The sequence below is a fragment of the Microcebus murinus genome, chromosome 6 (genome assembly GCF_040939455.1).
Source record: "Microcebus murinus isolate Inina chromosome 6, M.murinus_Inina_mat1.0, whole genome shotgun sequence".
In the NCBI taxonomy this organism is placed as follows: domain Eukaryota; kingdom Metazoa; phylum Chordata; class Mammalia; order Primates; family Cheirogaleidae; genus Microcebus; species Microcebus murinus.
In genome coordinates this window covers 61,531,537-61,550,919 of record NC_134109.1, presented here as the reverse complement: position 1 = coordinate 61,550,919, position 19,383 = coordinate 61,531,537, and the positions used below count along the sequence as shown (strand labels likewise).

General features: G+C 35.6%; 1 protein-coding gene across 2 annotated transcripts in view; it reads left to right on the top strand.

Moving 5' to 3' along the window:
- The window catches only part of AKAP6 (A-kinase anchoring protein 6), a 465,422-nt gene that overhangs the window by 368,230 nt on the left and 77,809 nt on the right, over window positions 1-19,383 (top strand). For both annotated transcript variants that reach the window (XM_012773426.3, XM_012773424.3), the window contains 2 exons: window positions 1,288-1,434; window positions 4,497-4,721. In XM_012773426.3, coding sequence (XP_012628880.1) covers window positions 1,288-1,434; window positions 4,497-4,721 — 372 coding nt within the window. The remainder of the gene's footprint in view (window positions 1-1,287; window positions 1,435-4,496; window positions 4,722-19,383) is intronic.

Sequence of the window (19,383 nt, the reverse complement as noted above, 5' to 3'; positions counted from 1 at the left end):
CATGTTTAGTGTAAGTGAAAGATTAAAATATGAAACCAAAAGTATGCAAACATATGCAAGCAAATGCTGAAGATCTATTAACTAAAACAGTGATTTCACACCTTCTTTTCCTTTAAGCTGCTTCCAATTGTAGTTTATTTTGGAATCTTATAATATCATGCTTTCAAGGTGAATAAAATCACCCAAGTGCTTGGGCATGTTTGAATTTGCTTATTTGATACTTTCTCCAGACAAATGTTTTTCTTATTAGATCTGATAAGAGTGCTTATCTTAGGGCAACCTTGTTCATTTAGGGCAAAGGAACAATGCTACCATGGAACTCAGTGACCTAACTTTGGTGCCACAAAGAAAGAAGTTTTGAAATTATCATTATATTTTGGAAATGTTCTAAAAATGTAAAATGTGTTTAATATTTTAACCAAAATCTAGCTTTTCTGCTCAGAGGTGTTTTTGCATGCACATTTAAAAAATGCAACCAGTCATTTATGCCACCCACAATATAGGACTAACTATGAAGTTATCCAAATAGAGTTATTTGAAGAGAATCACTATAGTAACTGTCATATTTAAAACATTACATTATCTCCAGCAAAAACATCTTTTAGGAGAGGCTCACTTGGCAGTTTGTTAGAATATAATGTATATTGGGGAGGAGGGTTCTGTAATCAACTGTTATGTTTTGGGACATTTTACAGTAATCAATAAAGAAGCATGGGTTTGTAACCATTCCTAAAACACTGGTTTTCTTTTTTCTCTCGGTATGTACCTTTTCTCCAAGCCCACACAAAGTTTTTAAGTACAAAAAAAATGAAAATAAAATGTTAACTGAGAATTCAGAGAACTTACTAGATAAGGAGGAAGTCACAAAATCTTTATGGACAATTTTATTTCCACCACTCTGAGACTGGGTCCTTTAGGACTGTACTCCTTTAGGAGCCAAATATTGACCAAAATTAACTGTAATACTAATTCCCCCTAGACCACATATTTTCCTATTTGGAATGCTTTAATGTAGGTATCAAATGTGTGTGTAAACTTCAGTTTAAAAAGACATAAATCTTAGTCAACTAAATGTGATAACTTAGATGTTTATGTATGTGTGTATAATATATTTAACTATTTTCAGCAATATTCATCAACTACTCGAAGTACTTAGGTTTAGCCTCCCTATAAATTTTATTGGAAACAAAAACTTTTAATACCATAGATATCATAAACTCTATACTCAAAGATTTTCTAAGAACACCTCTCTTCTTAATGATATCGGTTTCTTTCTTTTTATTTTAGAGATACAATGTGGAAATGTCCATCAGGCACCTGAAAAAGACGGAGCTGCTTAGTAAGGTTGAAGCTTTGAAGAAAGGTGGCGTTTTACTACCAAATGATCTCCTTGAAAAAGTGGATTCAATTAATGAAAAATGGGAACTGCTTGGGGTATTTGCATTTTTATTACTGTTTGTAGGTTATGTGTACATTTTTTGCGTAGTGAAGTACTCTATCTGTCTGATTTCTAATTTGAGGCACAAATATCTCTCTCTTTCAATTCACTACCTACATTTCAAACAAGCTATTCATGCTATTATGGGGAAAACACTGCTTTTCCTCTTCTGTTGATTTTTTTTATTCTGAGCTTGTCTCCTCTCAGATTTTAATAATTTTGGTCCTTTAATACATAAAAAAGTAAGTAAAATATGCCATGTATTATGAGTATGCACCAAGTCAACTATAATACACTATATCTGATATACACTGACTGTCATGCTTGAATGAATGTTAATAGAATTTATTCTGAAGGTACATGTAAGAGACATCCACTGTTTAACTATTTACTGTACCCTTAAGATGAAAAGTGGAGTTGTCACTATAGCTTTTAAGTCACACTAAAGCCACCAAAACAAAGATGCAAATTTGACCCAAATCTGAATTGCAGAATTAAATCACCCTGTGTTTTGTGCCTCAATTCCAGCTCACTTTTAACAAAAGCCAAAAAAAAAAAAAAAGTTTCGTGTAATTCATTTCACGCAATGATGGGCTGGGTTTCAGCCAAAGACTGAGATGCAAGAATCTGGCAAAAAGGCAATATAGAGATTCTGTTACCCAGAGACCAGGATGGCACTGTGCAGGAGACAGTACTGTCCTTTTGTTGGAAGACAGCTGAGAGAGAGAAGTTAAACTGTATTTTTTTTTTATCAGCTTCTCTCCTAAATTACCTTCACTTCAAATCAAGGGTAAGCTACATTTGTCAATTACCTAAATGATTAATTACAACAGCTAAGTAAGAGTTGGTGTCAGTTATGGAGCATAATTTTGCATGCCTTCCATTTTTCTGCCTTTAAAAATATTTTTTTAAAGAAAAAATATTCCAAAAATATTTCAAATGAAAAGCTCTCCATGTACCTTAATGACTTGGAAGAATGCCAATATTCTGTTTATGCCATGCTTAATCTATGTGATTAAAAATCTGCAAATTTAAGTCCTTGCTTCTCATCTAAATTCACTACACTTTGCAGTTGTGCAAAGTAACTTAAAATGTTAAAAGTTTTTAATCTAACCTATTGTTACATTGCTTTTTAATAGTAATTAATGGCTTCCACTGTATACTATGGTGATTTAAATCAGAACCTACTAAATTCTACAGAATTCATTGATCTCAGACAAGAGAAGTGTGGCTAACATATAACATTTTAAATGTTTCTTTATCAAATAGATAAGAACAGTGACTTTATGTGTTTGTTGGATAAAGTGGTAGTCTGCTTACATTGCATTTTAATATATTTATTGCTAATTTGATAACTAGCAATAATCATTTTAGAAAATTATTTAAAATGTATTACGTAGATTAATTCCTCAACAAAGATTTTAAATCAGCATCATATTGAAAAAAGAAACAATATTTAGCTGTCCTTTATGAACCAGAGACTAAAAATGGTTGCCATTTTGACAAAAATACCGTTTGAATACAATGTGCAGTTTTGCAATGATTTGGGGCGAGAGTAGGGCGAGGGAAGATTATAACAAAACCTGTGCCACACTAACACCACCAAGCATACTGTTTTAATTGGCATGATTACATTTTAATTGGCATGAAAAAAATTAAAGACAAGGATTTTAACTTCTAACAATAGTAAAATAGAGGGATATGGTTTTTAATATTACTTTCATCTAAGGTGAACAGTGTGGAATGGAAATACATTAGAATGAAATGTCAGTGGTGCGTACAGTTTAATCTGTGAAATTTTGTCCCCTGTGCTGCATATTACTCTGTCTCAATTGCATATTAAACAACCCTATCAAGGCAGGCATTGGCATCTGCTGTGCTGACACAAATTGTGAATTAAATGAAATTGATGTCCTCTGTCGTATATTTATGAAGACGGACCATTCTCTGAAGTATTCTGTTTATGAAGAATTTATGATTGCAAACTGTTCCAGAACAAAAAAGTGGCAATAAATTCTTTTTTGTGACCCTACCCTCCAAGGGCATTGATTTCACCTCCTGCTGCTACTTTTGTTACAGCATAAAAACAATAGCTAAATCTGGATTCCACTGAGGGTCTTCAAATTATCAATATTTGCACCATGAAAATACAAGGGTGTTGCCAAGAAAGGCTATTTTTTCTGTTACAATCTCCTAAAGATACCATTTACAGAACACTACACAGCAGATGAATGTTTGTTGACTTAATTTTATTTGTGTTTTAAAGCTTATATTTGTAAGTTTAATTCATCATTATAGATTAAAGCCTATTGATTCTGAGTGCTTTCCACTAAAAAGACAAAAAAAGAAAAGAATCCTCCCCAACAACATCCACATACCCTAGTGGTTAATCTAAGTAGGTTTCTAGCATAGTGAAACGGGGATTATTTTAACACATACATGTTGTTACAAAGTCTAGCACGCACAAATGAAAAATGGAAAGAATTGTGGGATTGAGCAATTTCCAAGTCAGGTAAAATCAACAACAGCACCAAGGAGGCTACCTTTTCTTAAAAGCCCTTGGTCATGTTTTTAGAATTGAACTTCAAAGGAAAAAAAAGGAATTTAATTCTCCCTCTACAATCTTCTCTTGGCCTTGTTAGTATATTGATTAAACTCAGACTTCTATCTCTTGAACATTTTATACAAGAATTTTTTACTGTAAACTCCTCTCATGAGAATTCATATGAATTTTCATCTGTGACCATGGTGAACTTTTGGGCCAAATTTCCTTTCTGTTAAAGGACAGTATAAGTAAATGAGATCTTAAGCATCCACTGGTCATCAGAACAACATACACTGTCTGAGAATTTGAATCGTAAATGGAATAATGAGCTAATCTGAACTGAATGTCAGTAATGAGGAGGCAGGTACAGCAGGACACTTCCGGGTAGCTCTTGTTATCAACCAAACTGTGATGTGTTTTTGGTGCCTAAGCTAATCTATGTTTTTGTTTTTTGTTGGTGGTGGGTTTTTTGTTTGTTTGTTTTATTTTTTGTTTTTTAATCTAATGCATTAGAAAACCCTTGGAGAGAAGATCCAGGACACAATGGCAGGGCACGGTGGGTCAGGTCCACGTGACTTGCTCTCTCCTGAAAGCGGAAGCCTGGTAAGGCAGCTGGAGGTCAGGATCAAAGAACTGAAAGGGTGGCTAAGAGATACAGAGCTTTTCATCTTCAATTCCTGTCTGAGACAAGAAAAGGAAGGAACAATGAATGCTGAGAAACAACTGCAATACTTTAAGGTAATAAAAAAACAATCAAAGTTGATAAAAAGCTCTCTTTATGATAGGGATGAAATATTTATCAAGTACATAAAGTATTATACCCATGTATCTGTGTATCACTGTGCACTTAAATGTTTCCTTAAATTTATAGACACCCTCCACATTTCTTATATGCCAACATCTTTGTGTGTATAAAGATGAACGTTAAGCATATCAAATACACATTGTATAGGGGAAATGTCTGCGGCTTGTGTGTTTTGTACAATGTTTGTTGAGGGAGGACTTTGATAAATTAAAGACAGATCAGCAAACACTAAAGATTACTGGGGACTCTGAAAGACAGACCTAAATGTTCTGTAAATAACTTGGTTAAAAATACTTCCATAAATTGATATGATAAAAGCATATGATTTAATTGAAGGTCATTAATGCTAACAAAAGGAAAGATAATTTTTGCATATGAAAGAGTCAACTATTTATGGAGGGAAGAAATAAAGTAAAAGAGGTTCCTCACTACAAGCATATTCCATTGTAGAATATTGCCAATCTTAGCAATACAGTTGTGTTCATGTTCACCAGATGTCCATAAAGAGGTATTTCCCCTTGTTTGTTTCTATTGTGTACACAATATCTATTTAAAAAGTTTAACATTAAAATGTTTTTCCTTATTGTCCAAGCTAGGCCAGGCTACTTGAACCCTCCAGTAAATGCAATCATTATTTGGGTTCTAGCTGGTGTCAGCCTGAGGCTTTGGTGTTGTAGAAGATGAATTTGATGGTTAAGAAATCTTCAGCATGAAAGCTCTTAAAGAGGAAAACCAAGGAGGAGAGAACTTCTTGGGACCAAGCAACCATTTCTTCTCAAAGCCTTCTAGGACTAGGTTTTATTTATCCTACCCCACCCAGCAATCATTCAGCAATCTGTCAGAGAATTAATTTATTTATGTGTGGTTCACCTTCCCTCTGCTAAACAGGTAGGCTCATCTGACTTACCTGCATAACCCAAGAGACAGCACCCTCAAAGGTAGTACCATAGTACTTCCTAATAAAGTATCTACGTTAGACACTTATAAACTGTTTTGGTTGAAAAACTCCTCTTTTGCTGTTTAATTGGCAAGACTAAATTGGCAGTTAAATGAAAGTGTCTTGCCAAGGCAAATGGGTTTTATGATCTAAAATCTAATACACAGATGATTTGTTATTTCATCTATATTTGTCCCACCCCGAGCCCCACTGCAGGAAGATGGAGTCTTCAGGTATTTGCCTCGTTGTTATTAAAATTTCGCATGTACCTTATAAAGCATCCCGATAGTTAGTGGGCTGGATATTGTGAAATATATATATTTTTTTCTATATATATATATATATATTTCTCTATATATATTTTTTCTCTACTGCATCTTTATTATACCTTTAGTAAGCTGGTTATGGACCCAGCTTTGGGATTAGATCAAATCTCAGTCTAGTTGTGTGACCTTGATCATGTTTCTTGTATGAACCCTTAGTATCTCAATCTCTTCCTCTGTAAAATGGGCTTTCAACAGTATTCATTTCACAGGGTTATGATGAGTTCACATATGTAAAGTATTATTTCTATTTGTATTGGCACATTTATAAAGAATAGAAATTTAACATTAAACCCAAAGTTGTTACCTAATGATAATTGTAAATAGCAATAGGATATTTATTACAATTATTTATCAACCTATATACCAATCCATATACCTCATACATAGATATTAAAAACAATGTTTTTTTTTATTTTTAAAATTTGCTATTATTATAGATGGAACCCTGAGCAGTTCTGCATTAATTTTGTTATTGCTTCCAAAGGACATTAACTTTTTCTTTGGCTTTTACAGTAACATCAACATCATTTTCAGCTAGGTCCTAGTAACAAATTTAAAAGGATTTAAGGGACAGAAAGAAAGAAAGAAAGAGAGAATCAGATACAGAAAGACAGAGAGAGAGAGAGCACGCACATGCACACACACAAACTCAGTCTCTAGGATTCCAGATAATTCCCATCAGTCTTTAGTCTTTTGCTAAAGTTGCACTAACACTCTTAGCCACTAGAGGAGTAGTCACTACAACTAATTCATTTATTTACCAAGAACATCTTTGTACCTGTAAATAATCATAGAATTTTTTATTTCGAAATTTCCATTGAGACTATCACATGCCTTTTGCTATTTTATTCCTCTTCTTCAAATATATATATATATTTTTTTTTTCTTGCAGTGGTGACATGTTTTCATTGTCACTATTCATTAAACTAACTGCTTTTATACCCCACTCTATTTAGCCATTTTTAAATAATATAATAAAAACAGAGAATCTTATACCCTAAAAATATCCTACCATAAACTTCTTTTATATCCCACTCTATAAGCTATTTTTAAGTCATATAATAAAAACAGAATATCTCCTACCCTAAAACATTGACAACAGTATACACTTAACCATGTAGTTCCCCAGCCCCAGTCCATCCGCTGCTTTCCTTGCCTAAGATAATCATGATCTTGAGCCCCATAGTCATTATTCTCTTTCCTTCTATGGGAAAGAATATGTTTATTTTATTTGTTCTTAACCTTATTTAAAAGATAATCATGCTGTAAGTTATCTTTTATTATTTCCTTTTTAATTAAATGTTATAATACTATAATTCATTCATGTTATTGAGTATGGCTATAATTCACTTATTTTGACAACTGTATAATATTCTATTGTGAATATGTACATGTGTCTCATTTAATTCTAACAAAAACCCTATGAGGTTGTTATTAGGATCCTGATTTTGCAGATATAGAAACAGAGGTACAGAGAGGTTAAGTTTTGTGTGTCTAAGGTCACATATGAGTGATAGAAATAGGGTTTAAATGCAGGGCTATCTGACTCTAAAGTGTATTCTTTGAACCACTATGAAAAATTGATATTTATTGATATTTAGTGACTGTCCTTCTATATCAGAGTACTCAAAGAGAAGAGCAGGGAGGACAAAACTAAATTTCATTATTTTTTAATGGTAGATTATCAGTCATTATCTTTAGCAATTTGGACAGATTATAGCAATAACTTTAGCTATTGATGATATGGGGAAGGAAGGTGAAAATATTCATGGGTTGGTTTTTTTTTTTTTTTGTATTTTTAAACTATATCGATGTAAACTTCTCTGCTATGTGTCATCTTTTAAATTGAAACTTTTCAAACTTTTGAGATTATGAAGCCCTGTTTATTTTCCTTTATGACCTGAAACTCCAATTCCTTTTTGAAAGTGACCTTGAAGAGTTTGATCAGACAAGTTAAGGGGAGCTAGCATAATTATGCTTTTTTTGTTTTTGAAGAAAATTTTATTCATGTCTATTAGAATAAATGTCTTTTTTAGCCAGAATTTTAAAGATTTCTGAGCTGTTTACTCTTAGTTTACAATTAATCAAGTGTTCTATATATTACAACATTCATTGGAAGAATGGAAGCAAATATCTGTAATGCAATAATAATGTAATGTAATGTTGTGAATTTACCCACCCCTAAGCCCCCATCCCCTGAAGTGTTGTTTATAACCTGTCCAAATCATAATTGGCAGTAAGAATATACAGAATAAGAATTTTTTACTTACCCAAAATGCAAAGAACAGATGCCCTCTGCTTTTGATAAAACAGTTCAGATACGAAAGTTATTAAAAAACCTTTACATGTGGGAAACTTTGCCACACACTGACTCTTCTTGTGGGTTCTCAATGTCTCTTGCCATCGCGGGACACACAGAAGAGCACAAGCTTTATTCACAGGGTTTAGGTTTATGATTCTCCATTTTCTAAAATCTCAGCCTTTTGAAAGAACTGAATTCCGTTATATGACACCAAGAGTAATGATAGATAAACCACAGTGCACTATCCAGGAGAACAGAAGGGAGGGTGCTGCCTATAAAAAGGAAAACCCATCATTTTGTAGACAAGACCTCAATTCCTTCTTGTAGCTTGGCCTGGGATGAGAGAAGGGATCAGGATCTTAAGTTTTCAAAAAAAGGAAAAGCAACTGTGGAATGTTCTTTTTCTTTAAGGCATAAAAGTGTGATAAATGTGGAATTAAACACAAGAGAAAATTCTGTTCAACAAAAAGAGTCGAAGTCCAGCAAGAGGAAGAAACACGAGGTGTGAACCTGGGACAGAACTACAAAACTGTCAAGGGGTGAACTCTGACAACAAAATGCAGGAGAGCATGTCAGGGATTTAATGAGACCAGCTGGCAGAGGGCCCTGTAGAGCTATGTGTGTGCGGCTTCCATGCCATTGGCTGGAAAGCACTACTTTTTAATGATGACCCTTCAGAGAGAAAAGAAAATAATTACTTAATCATATATTCCTTGTATCTCATAACAAAATTCATTATTCTAAATACTCAAATGGGGAGAAATTATCCATTACCAGCTAAAAGAGGCCACAGTACTGGCCTGGGCCCAGAATAAACCTGGGAAGGGCAAGTTTAGACCTGTTGCAAGACTTTGTCATCAAGAAGGTGAACAGATGGATTAGATTTGATAAACTTGTCAATGATTAATGCCCCAAATATTTTTAGTATTTTAAATTTGACCAGGAACTTTTATGCATGTTATTATACTTAAAACATGCATATAAGTTTATATGTTGAAAATTATGATCACCTTCTTATATGTGTGCTTATTTATTTTTATTAATGAAGAACCTGAGTTGTGGAAAGATAATGTGACATGTTTGAATCCACACAGCAACCAGTAGTAAAGACAACAAAAAACGATGGTGTTCGGGTACAAATTACAATTCTCTCCCATCCTGTCATTCACTGACCTTTCAAATAAACACTGAAACTTTGTTTTACTCTAAATTAGGAGTTGACAAACATTTTCTGTAAAGGCCAGATAGTATAATCGCTTTCGCAATTACTCAACTTTGCCGTCATAGTGCAAAAGCAGCCATAGACAATATGTAAATGAATAAATATGGCTCTGTTCAATAAAACTAATTTACAAAACTATTTAAAAAAACAGGCAGTGGACTAGATTTGACCTATGGGCCATAGTTTTCTGACCCTGCTGTAGATTACAAAAATTATTATAAATATGGAAATGGCTACTGTCCCCATCTTTAAGAAAAAGAGATCATGCTAGAATTGCATTAGTAGGATAAAATGTTCTTTTAGTATTTTAATAACCACAGTTAATACTTATCAAGTGCCCCTGAAGTATGAAGCACAGTTTCTAAATGTTTTACCTGTATTCACTTATTTAATTCTCATCATCATCCTGAGACAAATGGTATTATTTCTGCTATTTATAGATGAAAAAATGAGGAGGGGAAAATTGAAGTAACTTACTCAAGGTCACACAGTTAGTAAGTGATAGAGACAATCGTCAGACCTAGAAACTGTTCTGGAATCTGCCACTACAGAACAGGTTTAACCCTTTGCACTTGGATGTCGAGTGTGACTCGACACAGTTAGCAAAAATTATAGAAATTAAAATTACTCTTTGAATGTATCAATAATTTTAAATATAAAAAATCCAAATAAATAAGTTTGTATGAAAAGAAACTCCAGTTTTTTATTCTATTGCCACGCTTTGTAAAATCTGGGGTATTTAAAAAATTAAATCCCGAGTAGAATAAAGGAATCGAGAAAAAAGCAAGCAAGTGCAAAGGGTTAAATAGGAAGAGGCAGATGGCTGACCCAGAGATACCAGCTATCAGATCATCTCAGAAAGAAGGAAATGTTTTAAATGAAAAAGAAAAAACAAAAATAAAACAATCATAGATCAGGTGTAATTCCAAGGGAAAAGATTCCATGGGAAGAAGTTGCAGAGCAAAACAAGAAGAAATAAGATATTGGCCAAGGTCAATGCTGAGAGGCTTCCAGTCCAGCAAAAAGAGTGGGTTGAGCTGTTTGTTTTTCCTTCCCTCACATCTCTGGCAGTCAGTAGCTCCGGGGCTGCTGAAGAGCCTTTCTATCTTCATGAGCCCAAAAGTTGTCTCCAGTAAACTGGTGGTTTCTTAAGGACAAAGAAACTAGGCTCCCAGAGCCCTTGGAGCACTTGCTGTCACCACAGACCCAACTCAAGATGGCAGGTGCTGTATTGCTTCTCTACTCACTGTGCACCTTTGTCCTCCCTTCAGCCCCTCAGTTTTTGTCTTGCTTGTTCCTATACAAACATTTCCCATCTCTGACCCAGACTGTAGGAGCCACACGGTGCCAGTAGGTCCCAGGGGATCTGCATGACCCAGAGCCTGGATATTCTGGGCGGGCTGCCTTCCAGAGAGAAGAACAGAGATGACCAGAGTGCTAGCTGTCTTCTATTCAGACTCTTTTCCTCCGGTTCTGCTCCACTGCCACGGCTGCCAAGAGAGACACTTGAGTTAGAGTTCTCAGGAGCTGCTGCTTCTCCCCTGTTGGGGCTTCGACAGAGAGTGGGCTCAAACTTTTCCTCTTAAAGATCTGCAGAGGAAAAAGGGGTACTCAGACTCTGAGTTCCCTGCTCATTGGCCCTCCATGGTGCTGCTTGTCTGGCTGCTCCATCAGAACAAGGCACACCCTGAAGCAGACCTGCAACTCAGGACCAGCACGCTTCTCTCTGGCACAGTTGGGGATTGATCTTCAGGGAACTGAGGACAGACCTGCAGACCAGATATCGTACCCCCAAGACTTAATTGTGTTGCTCGGGAACAAGGAGGGGAGATTTGTGAGCTAATCTCAGGAGGCAAGGGAGCTCACATGGGCAGAACTGGACAGAGAGCTCAGAATGGATCCCAGCCACAAAACACTCATGGAACACCCTTCCCCCCACAGGGAAGCGGCACTCTCAGCCCAGGGCAGGATTCTGGACAGCGAAGCTCCCAGCCCATAGCACCATTGCTGGGGAGCTCAGCTAGGTTGCTCTCCTGCCTGCTAGCAGATGCTGAAAAAAGACTGCAGAGCAGGGGAGGGAGTGAAAAGGAAAGCATGCTTCTGACAGCCAGATTGTGGATCTCAGATGGCCCCTACCTCCACAAGCAGACTTTCTGGCTGGGTAGGGCCACCTCAGCCCCTCCCTAGCAGCTTTCCTCAGAAGTCTGGGTATGGATCTTTGATCCCCCCACTGAAACAGCTACCTTGCCACCTTTTGTGGAGTCTGAGGGCAGGCCCACCCAACCCAGCCCCACCCAGCCTCACTTCACTACCCGCCTCTGCTGTGGTGGAGAACAAGGGCTCACCTGGAAGTTCCAGGACCCTACCCACCACCTGGAGGATTCAAGTACTTTTCCTGAGGGACTAGAACTGGTTGCAGGTCCCCAAAAACAACACCGTAGTTTCTACCTTCCAGCAAGCACCAGCTACTGATAGAGAGGTCAATTTGCACAGTCCTTTACAGCATTTACTGACTCAATCATGCAGGACATGGTTAATTCTTACAATCATCACCTACTGTCTCAGAGATTAAATTGGATATACCAATGCAATTCACACTGTTAAGGAAAATACAGGACTGGGGAGACAGAAAGGATCTCAAAGACCTGCATCCTCCCTCATCAAAGAAAGACTAAGAATCTGCCCACACTCATAGCTCATCATTTCTACAGCCTACAAACACCTAGCAACTGAGAAAACCACTGCACTAAGGATATCTATAACTAAGGCATCCAGAACCTAGACTTCCATCAAAGCACCCACAAGCAAAGTCAAAGGTTCATACCCAACATTTACTACAGACATTCCCTTATGAGTGAGGAAGGAAGAAAAAAAAAAACCAACATATAAACAAAAGGAAATCCAAAAATAAGAAGTGACAGCTGCCTCAGATTATAAGGAATCAGTAAAAGAACTCCAGAAGTATGAAAAACTGGAGTGAAAGGACCCCACAAAAAAGAAACAGCAGCTCTCTAGCAATGGATACCAACAAAAATGAACATATTGAAATGACAGATAAAGAATTCCAAATATGGATTGTAAGAAAGCTCAATGAAATCTAAGAGAAAATGGAAAACCAACTCAAAGAAACCAGATCTCGTACCCCCAGGACTTAATTGTGTTGCTCAAGAACAAGGAAGGGAGATTTGTGAGCTAATCTCACAAATCTGGAAAACAATTCAGGAAATGAATGAAAAATTTACAAAAGAGATCGACCCCATTAAAGAAAAAAACAAATAGAACTTCAGGAAGTGAAATATTCATGTAAAAGACATAAAACACAGTGGAAAGTTTTAAGAATGGACTAGACCAGGCAGAATAAAGAATCTCAGAGCTTGAAGATAACTCCCTTGAATTAACTCAGTCAGTTAAAAATAAAGAACTGACAATTAAGAGGAATAAAATAAAGCCTACAAGATATAAGGGGTAAACGTCCAAATGTAAGAATCCTAGGCATCCCTGAGGATGAAGAAGAAAACACACAAAAGCTGGAAAACCTATTTGGGGGAACAATTGAGGAAAGCTTCCCTGGTCTTGCTAGATAGAGATTTAGATATCCAGATAGAGGAAGCTCAATGAACACCTGGCAGATTCATTGCAGAGTGGCAATCACCAAGATACATAGTCATCAGACTAGCCAAAGTCAACATGAAGGAGGAACTCCTCCAAGCTGTGAGGCAAAAGCATCAAGTATCTTACAAAGGAAAACCCATCAGGCTAACTTCAGGCTTCTTAGCCGAGACCTTATAAGCCAGAGGGATTGGCACTCAGTCTTCTTAAACAGAACAACTGCTAGCTTAGAATTTTGTATCCTGCAAAACTAAGTTATGTAAATGAAGATAAAAAAAGACTTTTCCAGACAAGCAGACACTGAGGGAATTTGTCAAGACCAGATGTGCCCTGCAGGAAAATAATGACAATGGCATTACACATGGACCAACAAAATATGCCACCCACCAGTGTAAAACCACCCAAAAGCTGAAGCTCAGAGCTCACATAAGACAATAGCACAAAAGCATAAAACAAAGAAATAAGGTACTGCTTACCAGGATGAACAGAACAACAGCCCATATATCAATTCTGTCAGTCAACATGAACAATCTGAATGCCCCATTCAGGAGACATGGGCTGGCTGAATGGATGAAAAAATACAACCTAAGTATCTGCTGTCTCCAGGAAACACATCTAACCCACAAGGACTCAGACAGACTCAAGGTGAAGGGATGGAAAAAAAGATATTTCATGATAATGGAAACCAAAGTAAAGAAGGTATAGCCATTCTCATATCAGATAAAATTGACTTCAAATCAACAATAGTAAATAAAGACAAATATGGTCATTATATAATGATAAAGGCAGCAATTAAACAATAAGACATAACAATCCTAAATATTTATGCCCCTAACACAGGAGCACCCAGAATCATAACCCTGCTAGATCTAAGCAAAGAGATAAATAGCAGCATCATAATTGCTGGGGATTTTAATACCCCACTGACAGAACTGGACATATCATCCAAGCAGAGAATAAAGAAACACTGGACATAAATGGGACTGCAGAACAAATGGGCCTAATAGACATTTACAGAACGTTTTACCTCAAAACTACTGAATATACATTCTTCTCATCAGCACACAGAACATTCTACATGATTGATCATATCTTAGGCCACAAAACATGTCTCAACAAATTCAAAAAAATAGAAATCATAGCATGTATCTTCTCAGACCACAGTAAAATAAACTAGAAATCAACTCCAAGAGAAACACTGAATTCTACAGACTGTCATGGAAATTAAACAACCTGTTGTGAATGATTATTGGGCAATTAATGAAATTAAGAGGGAAATCAAAAGATTACTTGAACTGAACAACAAAGGGGACACAAGCTACCAGAATCTATGGAATTCAACAAAAGCAGTCCTGAGGGGAATTCATAGCCTGAAATGCCTACATCAAAAAGACAGAACAGCCGGGCGCGGTGGCTCACGCCTGTAATCCTAGCACTTTGGGAGGCCGAGGCAGGCGGATTGCTTAAGGTCAGGAGTTCGAAACCAGCCTGAGCGAGACCCCGTCTCTACCAAAAATAGAAAGAAATTAATTGACCAACTAAAATATATATATACAAAAAATTAGCCGGGCATGGTGGTGCATGCCTGTAGTCCCAGCTACTCGGGAGGCTGAGACAGTAGGATCGCTGAGCCCAGGAGATTGAGGTTGCTGTGAGCCAGGCTGACACCACGGCACTCACTCTAGCCTGGGCAACAAAGTGAGACTCTGTCTCAAAAAAATAAAATAAAATAAAATAAAATAAAAATAATAAAATAAAATAAAATAAAAAAAGACAGAACAATCACAAATTAACAAGCTAATGGCATGTCTCAAGAAACTAGAAAATTAAGAGCAAAGCAAACCCAAAGCCTGCAGAAGAAAAGAAATAACTAAGGTCAGATCAGAATTAAATGAAATGAAAAATTTTAAAAAGCAATACAAAGGATCAATGAAATAAAATGTTGATTCTTTGAAAGATAAAATTGATAGTCCTCTTGCTAGATTAACCAGGAATAGAAGCTAAAGGACCCAAATAATCAGAAATGAATAATCAGAAATGAAAAAGGAGATATTATAACTGATACCACAGAAATACAAACTATCTTCTGTGAATACTATGAAAATCTCTATGTGCATAAATTTGAAAATGTAGAGAAAATGGATAAAATCCTGGAAACTCACAACCTCCCAAGACTCAGTCAGGAAGAAATAAAACTCCTGAACAGATCAATAACAAGCAAGGAGATTGAAGCAGTAATACAAAATCTTCCAACAAAATAAAGCCCCCGACCAGATGGATTCACAGCTGAATTTTACCAGACCTACAAATAAGAGCTGGTGTCCATACTGCAGTAATTATTCCATAATGTTGAGAAGGAGGGAATCTTCTCCAACTCATTCTATGAAGCCAGTATCACCTTGATACCAAAGCCAAGAAAGGACACAACAAAAATAGATAACTACAGATCAATATCCCTTATGAATATAGATGCAAAACTCCTTAGTGAAATACTGGGAAACCAAATTCAACAGCACATCAAAAAAATAATCCTCAATGACCAAGTGGGCTTCATCACAGGGATACAAGAGTTCAATATACATAAATCAAAAATGTGATTCATCACATGAACAGAAGCAAAAGCAAAGACCATATGATCATCTCAATAGGTACAGAAAAAACATCTGATAAAATTAGGACCCTTTCATGATAAAAACCCTCAACAAATTAGGCGTAGAAGGAACATACCTCAAGATTATAAAAGCCATATATTACAAACCTATAGCCAACATCAGACCTAATGGGGAAAAGTTGAAAGGATTTCTCCTAAGACTTGGACAAGGGTGCCACTGTCACCACTTCTATTCAACATAGTGCAGGAATTCCTAGCAAGAATAATCAGGCAGAGAAAGAAATAAAGGGTATCCAAATTGGCAAAGAGGAAGTCAAACTATCATTTTTTTGCTGATGATATGATCTTATATCTAGAGAACTCCAAAGACTCCTCCAAGAGACTCCTGGAATTGATAAATAAATTCACTAAAGTCTCAGGTTACAAAAATAATTTACACAAATCAGTAGTATTTCTATACACCAATAACAGTGAAGCTGAGAATGAAATCAAAGACTCAATACCATTCACAATAGCTGCAAAGAAAATAAAATACCTATGAATATACTTAACTAAGGAGGTAAAAGATCTATACAAAGAGAAGTGTGAAACACTGAAGAAAGTAACCACAGATGAGACAAACAAATGAAAAAAACGTATCTTCCTCATGGATCGGTAGAATCAACATTGTTAAAATGTCCATACTACCCAAAGTGATTTGCAGATTCAATGCAATACCCATCAAAATACCAATGTCATATTTCACAGATCTAGAAAAAATAAATCTGTACTTCGTTTAGAACCAGAAAAGAGCCCAAACAGCCAAAGCAATCTTAAGCAAAAAGAATAAATCTTGAGGCTTCACATTACCAGACTTCAAACTATACTACAAGGTTGTAATAACCAAAACAGCATTTGATTGGCACAAAAATAGAGACATAGACAAATGGAACAGAACAGAGAACCCAGATATAAAACCATCCACATACAGCCAAGTAATCTTTGACAAAGCAGACAACAATACACACTGGGGAAAAGAAACCCTATTAAATAAATGGTCTTGGGAAAATTGGATAGCCACATGCAGAAGAATGAAACAGGATCCATATCTCTCACCACTCATAAAAATTAATTCAAGATGGACAAAAAACTTAAATGTAAGGCATGAAAACATGAGAATTCTAGAAGAAAATGTTGGAAAAGCTCTTCTAGATATCAGCTTAGGCAAAGAATTTATAACAAAGACCTCAGTGGCAATCACAGCAACAACAAAATAAATAAATGGGACTTGATTAAATTAAACGGCTTCTGCATAGCCCAGGAAACAATCAACAGAGCAAATAGACAACCTAAAGAATGGGAGAAAATATCCATATGCTATACATATGATAAAATGCTAATTACTGTAATCTACAAAGAACTCAACCAAAATCAGCAAGAAAAAATCAACCCCATTAAAAAGTAGGCAAAAGACATGAACAGAAGTTTTTCAAAAGGAGGTTGACAAATGGCCAATAAACACATGAAAAAATACTCAATGTCAGTAATCATCAGGGAAATGCAAATTAAAACCACAATGGTTTATCATCTCACCCCCAGTTACAATGGCTTTCATTAAAAAATATTAAAACAATAGATGCTGGTGTAGATGCAGAAAGAAAGGAAACTCACATACTGTTGGTGGGACTGAAAATTAGCACAACTTCTATGGAAAACAGTATGAGATTCTTCAAAGAACTAAAAGTAGACCCAGCAATCCCACTACTAGGTATTTACCCAAAGGAAAAAAGTCATTTTTATCAAAAAGACACCTGTACTCGAATGTTTATTGCAGCATAGTTCACAATTAGAAAGATGTTTTATCAACCCAAGTATCCATTAATTCATGAGTGGATTAACAAAATGTGGTATATGTATACTATGGAATACTACTCCATAATAATGAAGAATGAATTAATGCCTTTTGCAACAATTTGGATGGAACAGGAGGCCATTATCCTAAGTGAAGTATCTAAAGAATGGAAAATCAAACACCACATGTACTCACTATTAAATTGGAACTAACCGATGAGCACACATGTGCACAGAGGGAAGTAAAACTCAGTGTAAATCAAGCATGGGATAGGGGAGGAGGGGATGGGTGAAAACCTATTTAACCAGTAGAATGAACACTATCCAGGTGATGGGCTCACTTATAACCATGACTCAAGCAAAACAAAATTGATACATATAACCAAAAACATTTGTACCCCTGTAATATTTTGAAATTAAAATATATATATGTGTGTGAAATTAAAATATATATGTGTGTTATATAATTTTATATAAATTAAAATATATATTATATATGTTATATATATATATGACATAGATAGATTTGGTTCTGACCTACTGTTCCTTGCCCTTTTAAAAATCAATATTCCTAACCATTTTTTTTTCCACCAGAGTTTTAACTATAATCTACATAGAGGTTTATCAAGCTTGTACTGCATTATTGCAGAAAAGAATGGCTTTTCTGTTGGGATAATAATAGCAATAAAATAATATTGTTTTAGAAAAAAATCTACCACTATGTAGACTCAGCACTTCCTAGGTCAAAGATCTATTTCTGAAGAGAAAACCATTAATTGGCAGCTTACTCTTTTGTTCTTTATCTGATTTCTGAATACTTGATAGCCAGCTAAAGGAAGTCAGTGAGTCAATGTTTTAAATCTTAGAAATTAAAATTTTTAGACAGCCTTTAAAAGGATTTTAAATTAACTATAAAATGTACAGCATTAACAAATTGTTACTCTGAAAAGGGTTATCACTAATGTACTTTTACAAAATAAAGAGAGAAATAAAAGAGCTAAATAGTTCACATGCTTTAAGAAATATATTCTCAAATATCAGTGCATAATTTCCAGAAATATAAGACCAATGTTATCAAGAATCAAGACATTTAGGGGGAAGTTCTCATGTCCTCTATAACCAGTCTCAAATAATCCCACTTCCTGTGACCTCAAAACCCATATTTTAAAGGAGATTACAGTGAAAGACAGGAGAAAATGTTTTAGAAGTTATGATGTATGAGAAAGGTAGCCATGGTTCCTATAGGTGTCTGGATCACCCCTGATGCTCTATCCTGGAACCATTACAAACTTTATAATGATGCTGTTGGCAAAGCTGCAAACAAATAATTATAGTAACTCAATCTGACTTTAAGAAAAGCATGCAAAACACTTTCAAAGCCAACAGATATCAAATAGCATTTAATCCTTTCTATGTCATAAATTTTTTAAAAAGCTATTATATTAACCATGTACATCAAAAATATTTTATCATTTTTTATTCTCACTATACATTAGAATACCTAACGCTTCTTTGGAAGTCAGTTTAAGTAGTTGGATACAATTCAGAACTGGCTTTTAAGAAAAGGTGACTAGGTTAAAGTTGAAATTCAAAGGTAGATTTAAATAAATATTATTCACACTTCTCTCTGGGGTGGTGGGAAGACCCAAGGGAAATATTGACAGGTAGCCCCAGTACAGTTTTCTGAAGTAGAAGAAAATGGAACAAAGGCCTAATTCTTTCTGTTTACATATTTTACTAGAAGATTCTGAATGATTC